The sequence below is a fragment of the Lepidochelys kempii genome, chromosome 15 (genome assembly GCF_965140285.1).
Source record: "Lepidochelys kempii isolate rLepKem1 chromosome 15, rLepKem1.hap1, whole genome shotgun sequence".
In the NCBI taxonomy this organism is placed as follows: Eukaryota; Metazoa; Chordata; order Testudines; family Cheloniidae; genus Lepidochelys; species Lepidochelys kempii.
Window position 1 is genome coordinate 25,335,443 of NC_136394.1, and position 18,733 is coordinate 25,354,175.

Here is an 18,733-nt window from a genome sequence, read left to right on the forward strand (position 1 = left end):
CCGGGGCTAGAGCATCCCTTTCCTTTGTATTCTGTGAAGGGGCTGAAAGCAGGACATCTGTCCCTTTGGCCTGAGATCGGCTCTGCAGAAGCTGCTCTGCGGAAACTTGGAGTGATTGGGGCTCAGGGCTTTGAGGGGATGCGGCCAGCTGGGGGTACCTATATAATAATGCCGAAGCTCTGTGCTGCAGGGTTTTTGGTGCAAGTGGGACTAGAGGGGCTGTGGTGCCATGTTTCTGAAGTCTGTGTCTTCACTGCACAGCTAACGTGTGTTATCTACGCTCTGGTTAATTCCTCTCAACTAAGTCTAGCTCAAGTGAGAGTGGCCACTCTACAAAATAGCATGTGAGCTACCTGGGGTGGTTGTATTAGCAGCTGATGAGTTCTGCTAACCTGAGCTGCAGACTATCCCACCAGGCAGGCCAGCCAACTCCAGTTAAAAGGTCCACCACCCTGGGTTTTTGTGTGTGGATGGGTCTCGAATTAGGGACAATGCTCAGGTTATAAACCAAGTTACTTGTGCAGTGAAGGCAAGCCTTGAGAGAGAGGAGAGTTGCCATAGGAGCAGGGAGGGCTGCAAAGGGTGAATGGGAGATCTTGGGATGACTGTGGGGATTCCCTGCAGATCTTGGGATGGCTGTGTAAGGAAAGTCTGTCTACTCCACAGGTAATTTAAACCCCTTCCCCAGCTATATGATACCGGGGGCACTCCAGGGGCCTGATTCTCCACTGCCTTGCAGCTTTGTCATTTACACTCATTCAAAGAGAGAGTAATTTGCTTCCAAAGGGGAATTTTACACCTTGCTTTGCCCAGACTTGAGTGATGATGCAAAGCTCAGGGCAGTTGGGGTTTAGGCCCCAGGTGATTAAACTTGCAGTGTTTTTCCAGGTATCTGTAGTCTTCCCATGGGACTTTCCACTCTGGAGCCTGGGCTCTTGTGGTATAACGTTCAGTGCTGGTCCTGTGTTTATAAACCAGCCCCTCACAGACAAGTTCTTAATCTCAAACACTAAACCTTCTGTTTTTTAAGGTCCTCTTTATTATCTCACTCGCTTTTTTTGTTTTGTTTAGTTTAAACAGGGTTAGAGCTATTATGGCTGTATTTTGTTTGTGCACCAGCATCTTTAATAATTTCACCTGGAATCTGCACAGCTCTGGGAATGGTATTTGCAAGGCGCATACTGTATCCGTCTCTTTTTTTTTTCGCTCTGAACCCGCAGCAATGACCGCTTAAACTGCCCCCCTTCCCAACAAAATGCGAAGATCAGAGTGAAGTTTTAAAACTTCCATATGTAGGATCAAGTTCCAGCAGATTATAATGATGTTAAGATAGCAGGCTGCATCCCGGATCCACATTGTTCAACAGCAACCCTTTAAACAGAAAAAATATTGTAACCTAGGACTTCCATAGTTCTCACTGTGCTTGCAGTGTCACCACTCAAAACTTTACAGTGACTGAGATTCTCCTGTTCCAGAAGCACAGGTACCTCCCGCCACTTGAGCCAAAAGAGAATCTCCATTATCTGGTATCAGTATAGTAGGGGCCCAACACAACTGAGAGTTCTGATTCCAGCCAGTAGAGGGCAGTGGAACATATGCACCTGCTAGCTAGTCTCTTAAGTCCAATAATATGTTACATTATTAACATTAAGGTTCTGACTCAGCTCCATGAACAAACTGCTTCCTTAATGTTCTTTATGTAATTATATTCAACGTGATCCTGTTGTCCTTATTCAGGTTTTATGGAGGGGGGAGTCGATTGTGCCACAGGAGTGCAGAAAATGAAGTACTCTGTTCAGATATCAGTTTGTGGAAGCTTTTACATATTAAACTATGCTAGACACAAGGAGTAATTTGTGGGCATTATATTTAACATTCGTTTTCCAGATTTACATATATATTTAAACTCTCTCTTGTCTTGGATTCACTTTTTCAAAGATTCGCAGTGGCATTGTTTTTATGACTGTAATTCAATTTGCTAAAATGTAATACAGCGCTTGCTCACTATTCACTGGAAGTCCAAGTCGTTAAAAATAGTCTGAAAAGAGCTGAGCTAAACATGCTGAGTAGTTTACTTTTTCCAGATGTAACTCACCTGGTCTCTTCTCAAGTGAGTGCCTCCCTCCCACCAATTCCCCCCCCCCAATAGAAATGGATAATGGCAGGGGGACACTGACGGGTGTTTTTTTGCTGGTTTGAGCCAAAAGGGGTGTGGAATTACCAAATATGAATTACCTTTGTCTGTGTCTAAAATGTTAAAGCTTAAAAGAGGTTCTTTGGCTGTTGCAGAAGAACAACCCGAGCATTTTTTGTTTGGTTTTGTTTTTAAGGAAATGGCCTGAGTCTCATTTGCCTTTCATTGACACCAAAGCCCCTTTCCAGGCTCTGGCAGTGTAAAGGGGATTTAAAGTGTGTGTAAATACAAAGTAAATAGATATAATGCACGTTGCATTTACACAGCTAGAGCACTGTGAAGGGGACTTTGTAAAGGGGATCAGTCCCAATATTTCCTACTAAAATGGCTTTTTTATTTGTTTAAATATTCAGTGGGACTGGAGTGTTTAGGGGAATTGGTAATGGGACACAGAGTGTTTCACTGTGAGGTTGGCAGTGCCTGTCCTGCTTTGCCCTGGTGCTGAAATAGGATCTGCCTACATAGACACTGATGCCCATGTGGCATCTCCATTTCTATTATTCTAATCATTTAGGACTGGAAGGGACCTTGAATCAATTTCTAGTCCAACTCCCCACACTGAGGCAGGACCACGTAAACCCAGACCATCCCTGACAGGTGTTTGTCCAACCTGTTCTTAGAAACTTCCAATGATGGGGATACCACAACCTCCCTTGGAAGGTATTTCAAAGATTAACTATCTTTATAGTTAGAAAGTTTTTCCTAATAACTAACCTAAATCTCCCTTGATGCAGATTAAGCCCATTACTTCTTGTCCTACCTTCAGTGGACATGGAGAACAATAGATCACCATCCTCTTTTTATACTAGCCCTTAACACATTTGAAGACTATTAGCAGGTCCCCTCTCAGTCTTCTTTTCTGAAGACGAAACATACTTTGCACTTGTCTTCATTAAATTTAATCTTGTTGATTTCAGACCAATTCTCCAGTTTGTCCAGATGGTTTTGAGTTTTAATCCTCTTTTCCTAAGTGCTCGTAACCCCTCCCAGCCTGGTGTTATCCACACATTTTATAAGCATACTCTCCATTTCATTAGCCAAGTCATTAATGAAAATATAGAATAATGCCAGACCCAGAACTGGACCCTACTAGATATGCCCTCCCAGTTTGACAGTGAACCATTGATAACTACTCTCTAGCAATCAGTTTTGCACCCACCTTATAATAATTTTATCTAGACCACATTTCCCTAGTTTGCTTCTGAGAACATTATGTGGGACTGTCCAAAGCCTTACTAAAACCAAGATACATCACATCTACACCTTCCCCCCCATCCACTAAGCTAGTAACCCTGTCAGAGAAGGAAGTTAGGCTGGTGTGGCGTTATTCATTCTTGACAAATCCGTGTTGGCTGTTACTTATAAACCTATTATCCTGTAGGTACTTACCATTTGATTGTTTAATAATGTTCCAGTATCTTTCCCGGTATCAAAGTTAGGTTGACTGGTCTGTAATTCCCTGGGTCTCTTGGTTCCCCTTTTTAAAGATAGGTACCATGTTTGCCCTTCTCCACCTGTCCTCCAAGAGATTGCAGTGAAATTTTGTATAAATGAAGCCAAAATGTTTTGAGTGCTAAGAACTCACATTCTTTCCTTCTAAGTTTGAACACTAAAACCACAATTCAGACTGATGCGATTGTAAAATGGCCAGATTCCACAAATTGGGCCCAGCATCCGGGGTGAAATCCTGGCCCCATTGATTTCTCTCCTTGTGGGTAGTCACTTCCACCTGTGCCCAGGAGCTGTAGAATTCCACCCAATCAAAAAGGCAGCAGTTTGCCCAGAGTACAAGGCAGTGGAGGAATTTACCCAGTGAGCTTAATTCTGCTCTTACTTAAACCAGGTTTACATGGCTGCGACACCAATAAGTTCAATAGGATTATTTCTGATTTACATGGATGGGTTTGAGAGTAGAATCAGGCCTATATGTTCATTACACAATCTTAGTTGGGCAAATGTGTTAAACTCACAATTAATCCACTTGTATTCAAAATGCAATTTAAGATGAACTGGCTTTTTCTTAGGGCTGAGAGTTGTGTGTGGGGTTTTGTTTTTAAGAAAAAGCTTTTCTTTTCTGCTCTAAGAAATATCAGGTTTTGCCTTTATTTATTTATTTATTGCCAGAGGATTCTATGGATGACTAGACAAGTGTGTGGGGGATTTACATCACAAGAAGATGACTGCTGAGCAATTGAGAGGGGAGCAGGTTTTTATTCAGACTCTTTAAGATGTGTTTTTTAACTCCCCGTTTTTGCTCAAGTGCTCGTCAAACACTTGGGATAAAAGCACTTTGTGAAAAATTCAGACCTCCTGCAGAGGCACTGTGGGATAATTGCATGGATTTTCTCCACAAAGCACCAAAATATTCACAGATTTTGTACCAGTATAAATACTTTAGTTAAAATAATAAAATCAACCCTCTAACTAAATAGTTATACTTGTAGGACCCCTAGTGTGGACACAATTATACTGGAATAAATTCCTTAAATTTGTATAGTTTTTTCCCCTTCCCATACAGGAATAACCATACTGCTAGAAGCATCTGTAACTGTATGCAAGTGGAGGTGGGAACGTGTACCACTTTAACTACATCTGTGTAATTAAAGCAGTACAAATACTGAGTGTAGACAAGGGCACAGGTAAGCAGCACAGTAGGTTTGGATGCGATAAACATGCCACATGGTTGTGTGGTGACAAAAGCTGCCACCATGTGTCTGTAACTGTCTGTGTGTGTGTTATAAGCAGATCAGATGAGAGTGCCTTGACCTGGCTACAGAAATACAGTTTACTTTGCAGGATGCACAGGGTTTTGTGAGCTCTCCAAGCACAACCTGACTTCCCATCCACTTCACTTGCTGGCAACAGCAGTAGATTTAAAAATGCAAATTCTCATCAACCACATGAGTGAAACCACAGAGACTTGGAGGAGCAGCTCTGCAGGAAGGAAGAGAAGTTAAAGGCAGGGCAGCTGCATGGAAGGCATATAGCTCCATCCAGCTTCTACTGAAGTCAGTGGAAAGGTTCCTGTTGCCTTCTGTGGGAGCTGGGTTGGGCATATAGGGCTTGACTCCAGGCCCGCTGAAGTCTATGGGACCTTTCCATTTACTTGAATTTCACTGTGTGTTGAATCAGGCTGAGAGAGAGCAGCTGGAGGTAAGTTGGGGGGCTGGAATAGGGAGGATTGGGAGTAAATGTTATAACAGTCGTTCCAAGAGTGCAACTGAATCTTGAGGGGAGGGGATGTTTGAGGCTGAGGAGTGCAACTAGCATCTGTCATTCCTCCAGAGGCTCTGGTGACAGTTGTACCCCAGCATTCATCTCTATTCTCTATTTGCGGTATTGCTAACTGCCAGCATTCAAAAGTAATGAGTCAGGTCCCAAAATCATGAGATTGTCCCATAAAATCATGAGATTGAGAAAATATACATTTGGCGTTCTTGTTTGACCTGTGGTTTTTGAACCTTTGGGGGCACTCAGATGACTTTTTCAAGCTTTTTTTCCTGCTATCAAGAGAAACTGGAACTTAAAAATGTCTCTTTTTAAACTTCTCTAAAAATTGCTAAAAACTTCTCTTTTTAAAAAAATATGCAAGCTGAGATTCTCATATGATCACTTTCCTCCAGCATCTGGAGCATTAAGAAGAACATCAAATAGTGCAAGGCTCGTGATAAATCCGTGAGCGTTGTCAGCACTGTTTACATCTAAAGATAGATAAATCAGCATGCCTATCATTTAGTCCCCCAGTTTCCTGGATAGAACAATACTTGCACCCCTCCTTTATCAATACCAGCATGGATTGGCTACCAGCCTAGGGTTAAGCAACATGGGTATCCCAAAATTGCCACCATCAGACCTTACACCCTGCGGTGAAGGTCAGCAGCCTTGACCTCAGTTGGATCAAACTGGGGAGTGAATTTGAGTTGTCGCTGCCCCTCCTACTCTCCCCTCCACGTCTACAGTGAGAACATACTGCTCCAGGTCCCAGATGTTCAGGTCTAGAGTCTGACTCCAGCTAGCCTCATCCCTGGTGCTGGCAGAGGGAGGAAGCTGCTCAGGTAGCCTGAACAGAAGCCATATAGCGCTCTGCAGATCTCATCAGCACTTTGGATCAGCCCAGGGTGCAGACAGGATGCCCGAGAAATACGACATCTGAATGCCATGATCGATCTTTCACCCTCTTCTATGGAGTACAGTCATTTTGACATCTTGACCTGGTCTCCTATGACTTATGATGCCATATAGGGCTCGCTGGCCTGGTTTTGCTGCTCATTATAATGACAGGAGCCAGCAAATGTAATTTGAAATCTATTAAATGCTTAGATACACAAATGTATTTTGGATTAACTAAGTAAAAACATCTAAGACCCAGGACCCTTCTAGGGGATTAATGGGAGAGTTGAGAGGGTGAGAAAAGGCCAAGGTCCATTACCCCTCACCAGACATTAATTCTCAGGACATACCTTGCACTCAAGCTCGTTAGGATCACAACCGCGTTTTAAATAAATACAAATTTGATTTTCCGTTTATTCTGTCGAGTCCCACTCCCTCCCCCACTCCCTCGGGGAATGACTGGCAGGCGTCTGACATGGGCACCTGCAGCGCATGAAGAACTCGTATCACAGCCAAGCTAAATCCCTTTCTTTGTTCCCTGTGCCTGCTGCTACTGATAAAGTGGTTGGCGCATGGCATTATGTCTTATTACATTTTTGATGCAGACTGCAAAGAAACAGGTAAACTCACCATGGTTACCACTACTTGTCATTCGGCAGGACATTCTTTACTCTGTAATGGCCTCTAGTGTCTGCATCACAGCTTTGCATATGCTGTGGGTAAAGTAGACAATACAGTGTCCCTGGCTGCTCCAGTGCCAAAATTCCATTGATCTGATTATTGAGAGGTGATGCACGTGGTGTCACTAAAATCCCAGTGCCAATCCCTTTCCCATAGCTCTCTGACAGGATCAGGTTTTTAGCAAATTCTCCTTATTGGTTGTACACTTTTTCCTTTAATGCTCCTTCAGCCACTGTCAAAATCTGCAGCTACTCTGTACTGCAATGCCATATTGTTGTCAGTGTCCAGATCTGTGAAACTTTCTCATGCAGCACCTCACTGCTTTGTCTCAATGCATCAGGCACCTGATGGTTTTTGTTCTTATCTGTACGCTCCTTGTGTTGTAATCTTGACTTCTATCCAGGCTGGGAACCTGACATAGTTCCAATTAACATGGTCTAAGCAGGAGATCAATGAGATGTCTGTTCTGTATTGTTGTTAAAAGCAGCCAGCGGAAACAAATAATGTTAGTTGTTTTCTACTTCTTCTTCTTTCTTTTTTTTTCCCCTTCATAGCCAATAGGAAAGGTGTGTTGGCTAGTTGCTAGGACAGGTGACTGGAGACTGGACTCCTGAATGTCTTGTCCTTGTAAACCAGGGATAGGCAACCTATGGCCCGCGGGCCAAAGGCGGCAGGGGAGCTGATTTTCAGTGTCACTCACGCTGCCTTGGTCCTGGCCACTGGTCCGGGGGGGGCTCTGCATTTTAATTTAATTTTAAATGAAGCTTCTTAAACGTTTTAAAAACCTTATTTACTTTACATACAGCAATAGTTTAGTTATATATTACAGACTTATAGAAAGAGACCTTCTCACGTTTTTAGAAGGTCTATCACTGGCCCGCGAAACCTTAAATTAGAATGAATAAATGAAGACTCGGCACACCGCTTCTGAAAGGTTGCCGATCCCTGTTGTAAACTGATTGACCCTGTAAATGCCTTTCCGCCCAGGTGGTGGGCTTATTACTGCAAACCGTTCCGCAGACTTCCATTAGACTTTTCAGAATCACCTAGTAGCAAGCATTCACAGGATTGGGCCCATGCTTTGTGACTGGAGGGAAAGACACTTAACCCACCTATGCCCAGTTTTGTTTTCTGTAAAATGGGCATAACCAAACTCCCCTTCCTTACAGCGTGCTGGGCTAACTAATGGTTGTAAAGCGTTATGAGACCCTTGGAGGAAAGGTGCTACTTCCCGCAAAGTAGCATCATGGATGTCGGTTCGACATCATTCTTATAGATTTTGGAAAGGTCGGGTAAAATGTGGATATAAAAATATTGCAGGTGTAAGTGTGTCCTGAGACGACAATCCACGTTACAGAGTGTAAGAATGGAGAATGTTAAGGTGTACTGTCGCTAGGAAAAAGGTGTGTTATACTTCATGTTAGCAACCCTTTCAAGACAAGGCAGTCTGTAATTTTTCAAACAAAATTAGCAGATTGAGCTAAAGGTTAAAGGGGAGATGAGTCTTCAGCTCAAGCAACTGACTCATGAAAAAGCTACAGACCGCCTTGTCTTCACTAGGATTTTATCTCGCATTAGCTAACTCAAGTTAAGAACACCCTTTCTTTTTGTAGTGAAGACCAGGCCATCATGGTTCCCTGTGATTGCTACAGAAGCACAATGATACTTTCAAAATGAGGAAGATTAGACTCATGGTTCCATCATGCACTCAGTACTTCTTACAGTGTGATCTCTGCTTCCTCTGATGGTGTCCTTGCAAAAATAAATAAGAGTCAGGAGTAGAACACTAAACGGAACAAAATGACTCTCCTGTCAAATCCTTTTCATTTGTATTTCATTTAAATTCCAAATAGGGCCACGGACATGGGAAGGGAGTGGGAAAAGCCTTGGAATTTTCAGGGAAGAGGTCTGTAGAGAAGGGAGTTGGTGTGTCTGGGTGGCTGCAGAGAAAGCCTGGACAGAGGGAAGTTACAGTAGGAGCAGGAACGTTTGAAGGGGAAGAGGAGAGAAAGAACAGCTAGCCATGATGATATAAATCCCCCTTAGGTCAGATTCTGCAATCCCTACTTGGGCAGAACTCCCAATAAGGTTATGAAAACAAGCAGCAGGATTGGGACCCTTACATGCCTTTTTATTTTTCATGGTGCATTTTCCTGAAAAGGAATATAGAAGATGACTGAGGAGGCTGTTTCAGTGGGCAGACGAGATGAGATCAATAGGTGCCATTAGCAGACTCACATGGACAGAGGTTGAGCCCTTAAATCAGCAGTGCACAACACTGGATCTGTCTATCATGTGCATTTCCCCCCAAAATTTTGAATTTTAGAAACTGATTAAGGAATCTGTTCAGATTCTCTTCTACCGGAGCAGATCTTTGACTGATAACACTGGCAAAACCCATTAAATTAGGTCCTGTAACTCTTGCTTAATTTAAAAAGCCACCTTAACTTATGGAATAATAATAAAGGACACAAAAGGTTTTGGGTTTATTTGCAGGGAGAGTAGGAGGAATGTTCCTGTGCAGTGTGAGTAACTCACCTTGAACTCCTTCAGGAAAAGATGCAATCGTTCAGAAAGTGCCAAGTATAGCAGCTATCTTTTGAGGAACCTATTCTTTTTAAAATAATCAAGATGGAACATTAAGTAGATAATTACTTCTATTACTTTACGATCCATGCAAGGTTTATTGACCCTAGAAGTAATGTCTGTCAGTATTTACCTAAAGGGACCATAAAGTTTGATAACGACAAAAGTAAATATATGTTCATAATAAGAATGTTCTGTCAGTGCAGTTTAACTTCACACAGAAGTCTGATGATCTTGTGAAATATCAGACTTAGTAACAAAAAAAGTGGTGTTATATTAGTGATATCTTTCCTTGGTTTATTTGCATAGCCCAATCCTACTGGTGAAAAATGTTTGACATCACACAAGAGATGAATGTGATGAACAATATTCACTGCTGACGTCACACAATAAATAGTTGTGGGGTTAGCTCAAAATAGCTTTTAGGGTGATTTGCATTGCAAATGTGATGACAATTTGAGTTGTAAAATTATAGCCATATTTACAGTAAGTCTATACAGAACATTTAATTTTATATAGTGTTGCATTTTTAACAGTACAAATGATATAACTAGGCGTGGCAGAACTAAATTTTTACTTTTTCGGTGTTTATTTTTGAGCATTTTTTTCTATTAGTGATTTAAATATTCACAGTTGTGCAAAATGATGGGGTGTGGGTCAGACAGTAGATGCTAAGATTCAGAAAATTTAAACTTTATAACCCTTAAAACACAAATTGCCAACATCACATGTCAAAATATACCAAGTAAATATCCTTAAATCAAACTCTTTAAGTTCTCAAGTTTATGGGTTTGTGTGTGTTTGGTTACATGATCATTTACCGACATTTACCGATCAAAAATCTAATCCTCCCAAGGCTAGAGATATCTGTAATGTTTTAGCCTGCACTACTTTCACATGTAATCATCCTGTAGGGAACACTGTACTTTAACTGTCTGTACTGTTTGCAGTGAACAGTGTGACTCTTGAGTTAGTGATCTGGAAAAAAATGTTGACAGGTTACTGTTTGTTTAAAAACAACATCACCTCACTGAATTATGCCCCAATGGGTATTGACTAATTTATCCTTAGATAATAAATCTTGCTTTCCTATTTTTTCTTCCTCAAAAGCTGGAAGTGTTCACTCTCCCTCCACAAGTATGGCAACCTCTGCACAATACAGACAGCTTATAAATGATTATGGACCCCCGTCTCTAGGCTATACACAAGGAATGCAGGTAAAATTCCAATTTTTTTTTTAAATTGTATTGGTGACGAGTTTTGAGCGATAGTATGAATCACATGTGGCATGGAGACTGATGTGACCCTCCCTTGCTTTGAAATGAAATACAAATGGCAGACAGATTCATCACATGCATCCTGGTTTCATATTAGACTAACTGTAGTGCTCACTGGGGGTTATAGAATCATATGTAAGTCTGGAAGGGACTTCAAGAGGTCGTCTAATCCATCCTCCCATGCTGAGGCAGGGTATTTAATAACTAACCACGAGTCCCTGCCCACCGGTGAACCTTGATGTGAGTTGTGTTTGAAGACAAAGGCACAGGTATAAAATGATCAAAGATTATAATCTGATGGTAAAGGCTGCAACAAACAGGACTCTATTAGTATGACTTTTAAAATACAAAATCATATTTAATATTAAATATATTTCTAACTGTAAATTAAGATTTACACCAGCAAAACAATGTTATAAAATGCATGATCCAAACTTTCCTGTTGGCTGCTACAAGAATCTAACTGGTCAACTTTTGTGGAGTGGCTTCTACCATTTAACAGGGAGAAGGAGGCCTTCTCGTGGCATATGGACAGCTTTCTTCTCTCTCTCTCTTACTGACTCCCCACCTATTTTAACATACTCTGAAAACATGTCTGGTTAGTTTTTGCCTGTACTACTACTTAAAATTAGAACAAATGGAGGGAGAGAGAGATGAACGTGAGCGTTGGGTTAGTTAATGATTTGCAATACTGTTCGGATGAAATGTTAAAAGGTCCCAGCCCTGCAGTCAGATCTGCCCTGATAGATCCTTGCAACTGCATGGTACCTCATCGTATCTGATGGCAGGAGCAGAGGCTAAAGCAGCATCGTGTTTAAAATCCTGTAAAACTATAAACTTGATGCATTTAGTGCAAGTGACCATGATCAACGGGAGCACATTATGAAATAGATTCTTATGATTTCTTTAATCTGCTATTTTTTGCTATATATAATTCAGATTAATTTCTTTCAAACTGTAGGGTACCAGCAGCAGTCAAGTACCACAAAGCAAATATGCAGAACTTCTAGCTATCATAGAAGAATTAGGAAAAGAAATTAGACCTACATATGCTGGAAGTAAAAGTGCCATGGAGAGGCTAAAACGAGGTAATCTTTTTTTTATTAGAATGGACAGTGTTTTGGATCCATTATTTCCAAACCGTTTTTCCCCACATTCCTTATTTCAGAGATGGGGAAACTTACAGCTGGCTTGACTTAGTGTGTTTAGTTATGAGTTGCTGGTTTAACATAGCTTAGCAATAGCCCATTCACTTTCTACGTGACCAACCAACAACTGAATGGATTTCATGTGTACAGAGGGGAGTACAGGTTAGTGTAACTTGCACCTTTTTTCAGCCCCCTCACTGTGTACATAACATCAGTGAAGGCTCCCAAAAGACTTACTTAGAATCGCCTAAATTCTCTTCCATAGATTCCAAACCATGTACCAAAGTATCACTTATACATCACTTTTCCAGCTGGTCCACTTAATCTTAACTGAATGTATCTTTGCTTGAAGAGATTCTGTGCTGTGGTAACTTGCATATTGAGGGGCCTGTAGAGAGGAGTATAGGGGGGAAAAGCAAACAGGAGGCTAACATTGAACTAGCCAGCATCTTCCTCTGTCACATGTATTTCTACTCCTCCTGGCTCCTCTGTTTAAGTTCCATCTGCTTAGACTGCCTCATACGTCAGTAAGCAGATGTAAGTACATCTAAGGGAGCCTGAAGCTACTAGAGTCTAAGGGCCCAGTTCATCCGTGGTCCATAGTTCCTTTTGGCCAGCAAAAGAGGGTAGTGAGTCTCCTTTTCTCTCCGTTGGGGAAATCACTGCATGCCCTACAGCTGGTGCAGCCAGCTCCACACCATCCCCTGCAGGAGGCATGTCAAGGACATTCCTGAAGTGCTGCTGGAGTGACCCATAAGGGCCATGGGCAGCTCAGTGCAAGGCAGTTCCCCAAGTTGCTCTATCCTGTGCCAGAGGCTAAAATGGTCTCTGGTTAGCCCAGCAGCTGGGTAGTGCAAAGGTGGCATTAAGCCAGCTGTATGTAAGGCCCAACCATTAAGGGGAGAGTAATATATCTACCACAATGTGCAATAAAATGAATAGTAGCTGTTCTTGGAAGGGATGTAATAAAGTCTGCTGATAAGAGTGGTAAAGTGGAATCTGGGCTGACTAAAATCAATGTTGCAGGAGTCTCTTTATTGCACTCGCTGAGTCAGTGTCAAAATAGATCAAGAATGGCTATAGGCTAATGAGAAGGACGTAGAAGAAACTTGGAAAAGTTCAGACTGTCAGCATGAACAATTGCTTGCTGAACAGTTGAGTTGCTAAATTAAAGTTGTGCTTTCCTACATTACAGCATGTATTTATATAGGGCTCATGGATATCAGCCAGTTTTTCTGACATCTTCTGACTGAAAAACTTGCCCACTCGATAGTGGAGGAGGTTCCTATGAGGAGGAATTAAGTGTGTGTGCGGGGAGCATACAGTAGTATGATGGGGTGGGGCTGGGGGAATCTTGCAGGTGTCCCACACAGGAGCGGGAAGGTATATGGATCATTCCTCCTGCAGGAGACTTCTGTCTTTGTGCTCCACCAACTTAAAAGCCACACAGGCTGTCAAGCTTTGAAATCAATTAACAGTCTGTTTTCTACCTAATTCAGGGTAGCTCTGCTGCATAAACTGGGTACCTTGCCACATAAAGTCTAATGTTCTGCTTTGAGTCTGTATCTGTGCATACCATAGGTACAGGCACCAATTTTCTAGTGTGCATATATATTTAACCCTTTGAAAATCCTTGTATCCCTAACTTTTCTAGTGTAATTATTTAATGAACAATTATTTCTTTGGGTGCAATCACTGGCTGCTCTGTGACCATGAAGCTTCCGGGCTGGCAGTCCTTCAGAGGCAATGTACTTTGAGTGGGATGAGGCTAAGCATCTCCTGCTGCTCAACAGCAACTCCTCCACCCAGCTAAGGAGCAATAGTGGTGGGCTCTGAGCAGAAACCAATCTATTCTCTCTTGCCCTGAAACCTTGGTGCCAGAGCGTAGCCCTGTCTGCACGGGGAAAGTCATGCCAAAATCTCCCTTGGACTGAACACAGGCTGCTGTGAACTTCGGTAGCACTCGTCTAGATCTGCCACTAGTGTTTTAAGTATTAAGGCTGGGACTTAACGGTGCTTTTGAAAATTCTAGTTCATGTCAACTAGACCTGAGCAAGGTTACACAACATAGTGCTTACAATGGTGGACAGTCTATGCTGGCACTCTCAAGGTTGTTACCACTGGTGGAGCTTAGACTTTGACTTTCAAGGCAGGGTGACAGTTATGGCTCTGAGTTGAGAGACACCCTCTCAAAGCGGGTTTCAGAGTAGCAGCCGTGTTAGTCTGTATCCGCAAAAAGAAAAGGAGTGAAGGGAGCTGTAGCTCACGAAAGCTTATGCTCAAATAAATTTGTTAGTCTCTAAGGTGCCACAAGTCCTCCTTTCCTCTCAAAGCAAAAGTTACTCGATGGACAGATCAGGTTTTTTGATTAAATTATTTTTAGCAAATTTTCAAATGACAATTATGCAAGATCCAATTTGTTTTTTAAATTAAGATTTGCAGTTTAAAATAGCCTGCGCTGCAAAGTTTAGATCTCTCTCTGAATGTGGAACTTAATTTCACAGGTGCTTGGATTCAGGGTTTTGGTTAGGACACATTTAACTGAAGTTTAACACAATGGTCCCTTCCAGCGTTCATCTGTGAAAAGATGCCAGTTAGGAGAACCAAACTCACTTGCTTGAACTGCAGGTGGGATGCTGCTGCCACCGCTGCCTTAGTTATGGTACGTTGCAGCACCCTTGCTAGCTAGTTTAGGACAGAAACATTAAACCGCTTTGTTGAATTTCGACTGTCACCTAACCTGATACTTCAAAAGTCTTCCGTTCTTTTACAGGCATCATTCACGCTAGAGGATTAGTTCGGGAATGCTTGGCTGAGACTGAACGGAATGCAAGATCCTAGCCTACTAATTAAGTTACAAGACTTTCCAGCTCTTTATGAAGAAAAATGTAATACTTATTCCTTTTGAAACATGCAGATGAATCTTTTTATTTTGAGCGTTTTACCCTTTTTTTTTTTGCCCTTATGAAAACGTACAGTTAAGAACAAGAAGATTTTTCAATTTACTGAGGGTTTGCATTTTTTTAGATGTTAAACTCCCCAAATTCTTTCTAAAAGGTTAAGACTAAAACTGCATGCAGAGGAATGCTTTCTCTCCCACAGCCTATACTTAAGTTCCTTTCTTATCCAGCCACCGTCTCATTCTTTTTATTTCTTTGACTATATTCACTTAACCCCACATGGTCAATCTTTCAACCTTTGACATAAACTCTAAGGATTTTTTTTTTAAAATAACTGCACTGGTAGCATGTTTTACCTAGTAGTTGGCTATACTCACACAGTTTGCCATACAGCATAGACCCTGCTTAGAAATAATCCTTTTTTTTTTTTTTTTTTGCATAAGCATTTGCATGATTGTTAGTGCTTTGGAGTCCATTTAAAGTGCATGAGTTATAAATACAGAAGATAGAGCAACCTAACAAACAATAACAAGGTCCCAGAAAACTAATTTTCACCCTAAGGCTGAAGATTTCATTGTAAGTTTGCCAAAAAACAAAATTCTGGATAAGTTACTAAAACTGTTATTTGCATCTTTGTATGTATTTATTACTTGATGTAATAAAGCTTATTTTCATTAACCATTTGTATTAAAACTGTATGTACTGTCACTTTAATCAACATTATGTTAAAAGTGCAAAAACTCAGTAGATAGGCCAATGTTTAACCTTCATGCAAGAGCCTCAAGTCCAGGAACAGACTAAGGAATAGGGCTGCAGACTGCTGGAGACATTCCATCCATAGCACTGGCCCGATGCAGTCAGTCTCTGGAGGAAGCAGGTAAGGCTGCTTGCCGGCTCCATTGCTACTTATAAAAAGCAAAGTGTGGGATATGTGTAAGAATGAAAGATACCGTAAAGTTCTAGGGATGTGATTTGACACCTTGTAAAAAAACCCATCACCACTCCATTAAGATGGAAGATCACCTCTTCCCTTGTGATTTTAAATCAACATCTTTAATAAAACTAAGCAGATGCTCCCTATTCAAATAAAGCTGGGGAAATTTTAAAAACAGAATAAAGACCCTTTCTGAGGTGAAACTATTCAAGTGTATTGTGATATAGTAAAGACAATGGCATAACACTGGTATTCAGTCACATCAAAATTCTGCAAGGTAAACTAAGTAAAACTGTCTACTGAAACTGGACAATGAAACCCAAAGAAAGGGAGACTTATCAGTGCAAACTATGGATGTTGGAGGATAATACATTTTTGGGAAAGGGACAATTTTGCATAAAAATGGTTCAGATGAGTGAACTCAGACATTCCTTTCAACCTACTGTATCCTCCACATCTTTGTCTGTTAGTTTTCACATAATTTCTTCAATTGACAAAGATGTAATGTCTAAAAACTAAGGCTGTCAAATGATTTAAAAAAAATCGGTTTTAATTGCACTGTTAAATGATAGAATATCAATTTAAATTTATTAAATATTTTTGGATGTTTTTCTACAATTTCAAATATACTGATTTCATTTACAACACAGAATACAAAGTGTACAGTGCTCACTTTATATTTTTGATTACAAATATTTGCACTGTAAAAAACAGTATTTTCAATTTACCTCATACAAGTACTGTAATACAATCTCTATCGTGAAAGTGCAACTTACAAATGTAGATTTTTTTTTTTTACATACCTGCACTCAAAAACAAAACTATGTAAAACTTTAGAGCCTACAAGTCCACTCAGTCCTACTTCTTGTTCAGCCAATTACTAAGAAAAACAAGTTTGTTTACATTTTGAGAGATAATGCTGCCCGCTTCTTATCAGAAGGTCACCTGAAAGTGGTAACAAGCGTTCACAAGGCACTGTTGTAGCCAGCGTTGCAAGGTATTTACGTGCCAGATATGCTAAACATTTGTATGCCCCTTTATGCTTTGACCACCATTCCAGAGTACATGCTTCCATGCTGATGACTGGTTCTGCCTGATAACAATCCAAAGCAGTGCAGACTGACAGACCTTCATTTTCATCATCTGAGTCAGATGGCACCAACAAAAGGTTGATTTTGTTTTTTGGTGGTTCGGGTTCTGTAGTTTCTGCATCAGAGCATTGCTCTATTAAGACTTCTGACGGCATGTTCCAAACCTCTTCCCTCTTGGGTTTTGGAAGGCACTTCAGATTCTTAAACCTTGGATTGAATGCTGTAGCTATCTTTAGAAATCTTATATTGGTACCTTCTTTGCATTTTGTCAAACCTACAGTGAAAGTGTTCTTAAAATCGAACAACATATGCTGGGTTGTCAGAGACTGCCATAACACGAAATAAATGGCAGAATGCGGGTAAAACCACGGAGCACGAGACATACAATTTCCCCCCAAGGAGTTCAGTCACAACCCTGCAAGGCTCAAGTAGTGTTTCTAGCTTTTGCAGTTTTTCAAAATTATCTGGTGGCACTGATAGATTGGGCTTTTGAAGAGCTAATGTGGCTGTGATAGCAGCTTTACTTCTAAGCATGAACTGAACCATACCCAATGTGGAGTTCCATCTGGTTGAAATATCTTGTACAAGAGGTTTTTGTTTCTGTCCATTTGCAGTTTGTTGTATTTCTAGCTCTGTACTGTTAGCTGGATTGTGCTTGAAATGGCCCACAAGTTTTCTACATTTTGCCAGCACGTTTTCTAAACCACCATCGAGTGCTACTTTTGTAATGGATCGCTGCAGACTGTGCGTGATGCATGCCATGTGTTCAAAAGGCAAATGACTGGCTGCTGCAATCATACTGTGTGCACTGTCAGTACTAATTGTTGTTACCTTTTCTTGAATATTCCATTCTTTCGCAACATCCAAGAAGCACTCTGCATATGTTTCAGCATAATGTCTCTCTTCAATGTGTGTTACCGTTAAAGCAAATGATTGCAGCATCAATTAGGTGTGCTGTGACTCCAACACAGCTGTGATTGCTCAAGGATGTCCAGTGATCACCACCCAAAGCAACAGCTAGTGCATTTTTCAGAAGCTCCAACTTTGTAGTCTTCTCATGATATAGGCATCACAAATACTTGGCAATGGTCTCTTGGGAGGGCAAGGTATACGACTAATTAGAAGATGCTATTTGAAGAACGTCTTAGCCCTCTGTTGTTTACAATGTTGAGTGGTCTGCACTCCATAGCTATGCACTTTGCAATAGTACTGGTTAAACTGTTGTACTTTGATCCATGGGCTTGTAGCAATCCTGAAACTCTATAAGTGTACTCTGTCGCAGCTGGCAGGATTCATTTGCTGTCAGAGGGTTATCTGTAGCACAAGAACTGGAGGTGAAAGCATGTTTAGCACGTATGTGGTACTGCAGACTTTAAGTACTTCGATGGTACTGGAATTCAGTCTTGCAATAGCTACAGATAACTGTCTTTTTATCCAGAGGTTTCTTAAAAATAAACTTCCCATTCAAAAGACCTAAACTTTTGGTGCTTTGCTCCATTAACTTTTTCTGATATTTAATCACTCCAGATCATGAGAATACAGTAGAACTGTGCCAGTGTCCACCAAGTAATGTAGTACAGTAAGTAAGAAGGTCAAAACAAAGCTGTGCGAGTAACTCATTTAAAAAAACATTGTTTTGTATTAATTGCTTGTATTAACTGCAATTAATTGACAACCCTACTAGAAATGAGAGGTTTTTTTTTTATAGCTCATCCAATCTGTCTACTGTAAGTTATAAAGGGGATTCTGATTTAAATGGAAATGTTGCCTGAGTACGGACTATAGGATAAGGCCAACTATGTTTCAGGAGAA

At 41.0% G+C, this 18,733-nt stretch overlaps 1 protein-coding gene and 1 pseudogene across 3 annotated transcripts in view; one reads left to right on the forward strand and one right to left on the reverse strand.

Moving 5' to 3' along the window:
• The window catches only part of CDK2AP1 (cyclin dependent kinase 2 associated protein 1), a 34,041-nt gene extending 18,712 nt beyond the window's left edge, over window positions 1-15,329 (forward strand). For all 3 annotated transcript variants that reach the window (XM_073312997.2, XM_073312998.1, XM_073312999.2), the window contains exons 2-4: window positions 10,682-10,788; window positions 11,810-11,936; window positions 14,770-15,329. In XM_073312997.2, the coding sequence (XP_073169098.1) occupies window positions 10,682-10,788; window positions 11,810-11,936; window positions 14,770-14,837 (302 nt within the window). In that variant the 3' untranslated portion in view covers window positions 14,838-15,329. The remainder of the gene's footprint in view (window positions 1-10,681; window positions 10,789-11,809; window positions 11,937-14,769) is intronic.
• A 1,359-nt stretch (window positions 15,330-16,688) lies between these two features.
• On the reverse strand, window positions 16,689-18,419 carry LOC140898733 (E3 SUMO-protein ligase ZBED1-like; annotated as a pseudogene).
• Between the last annotated feature and the right edge of the window lie 314 nt (window positions 18,420-18,733).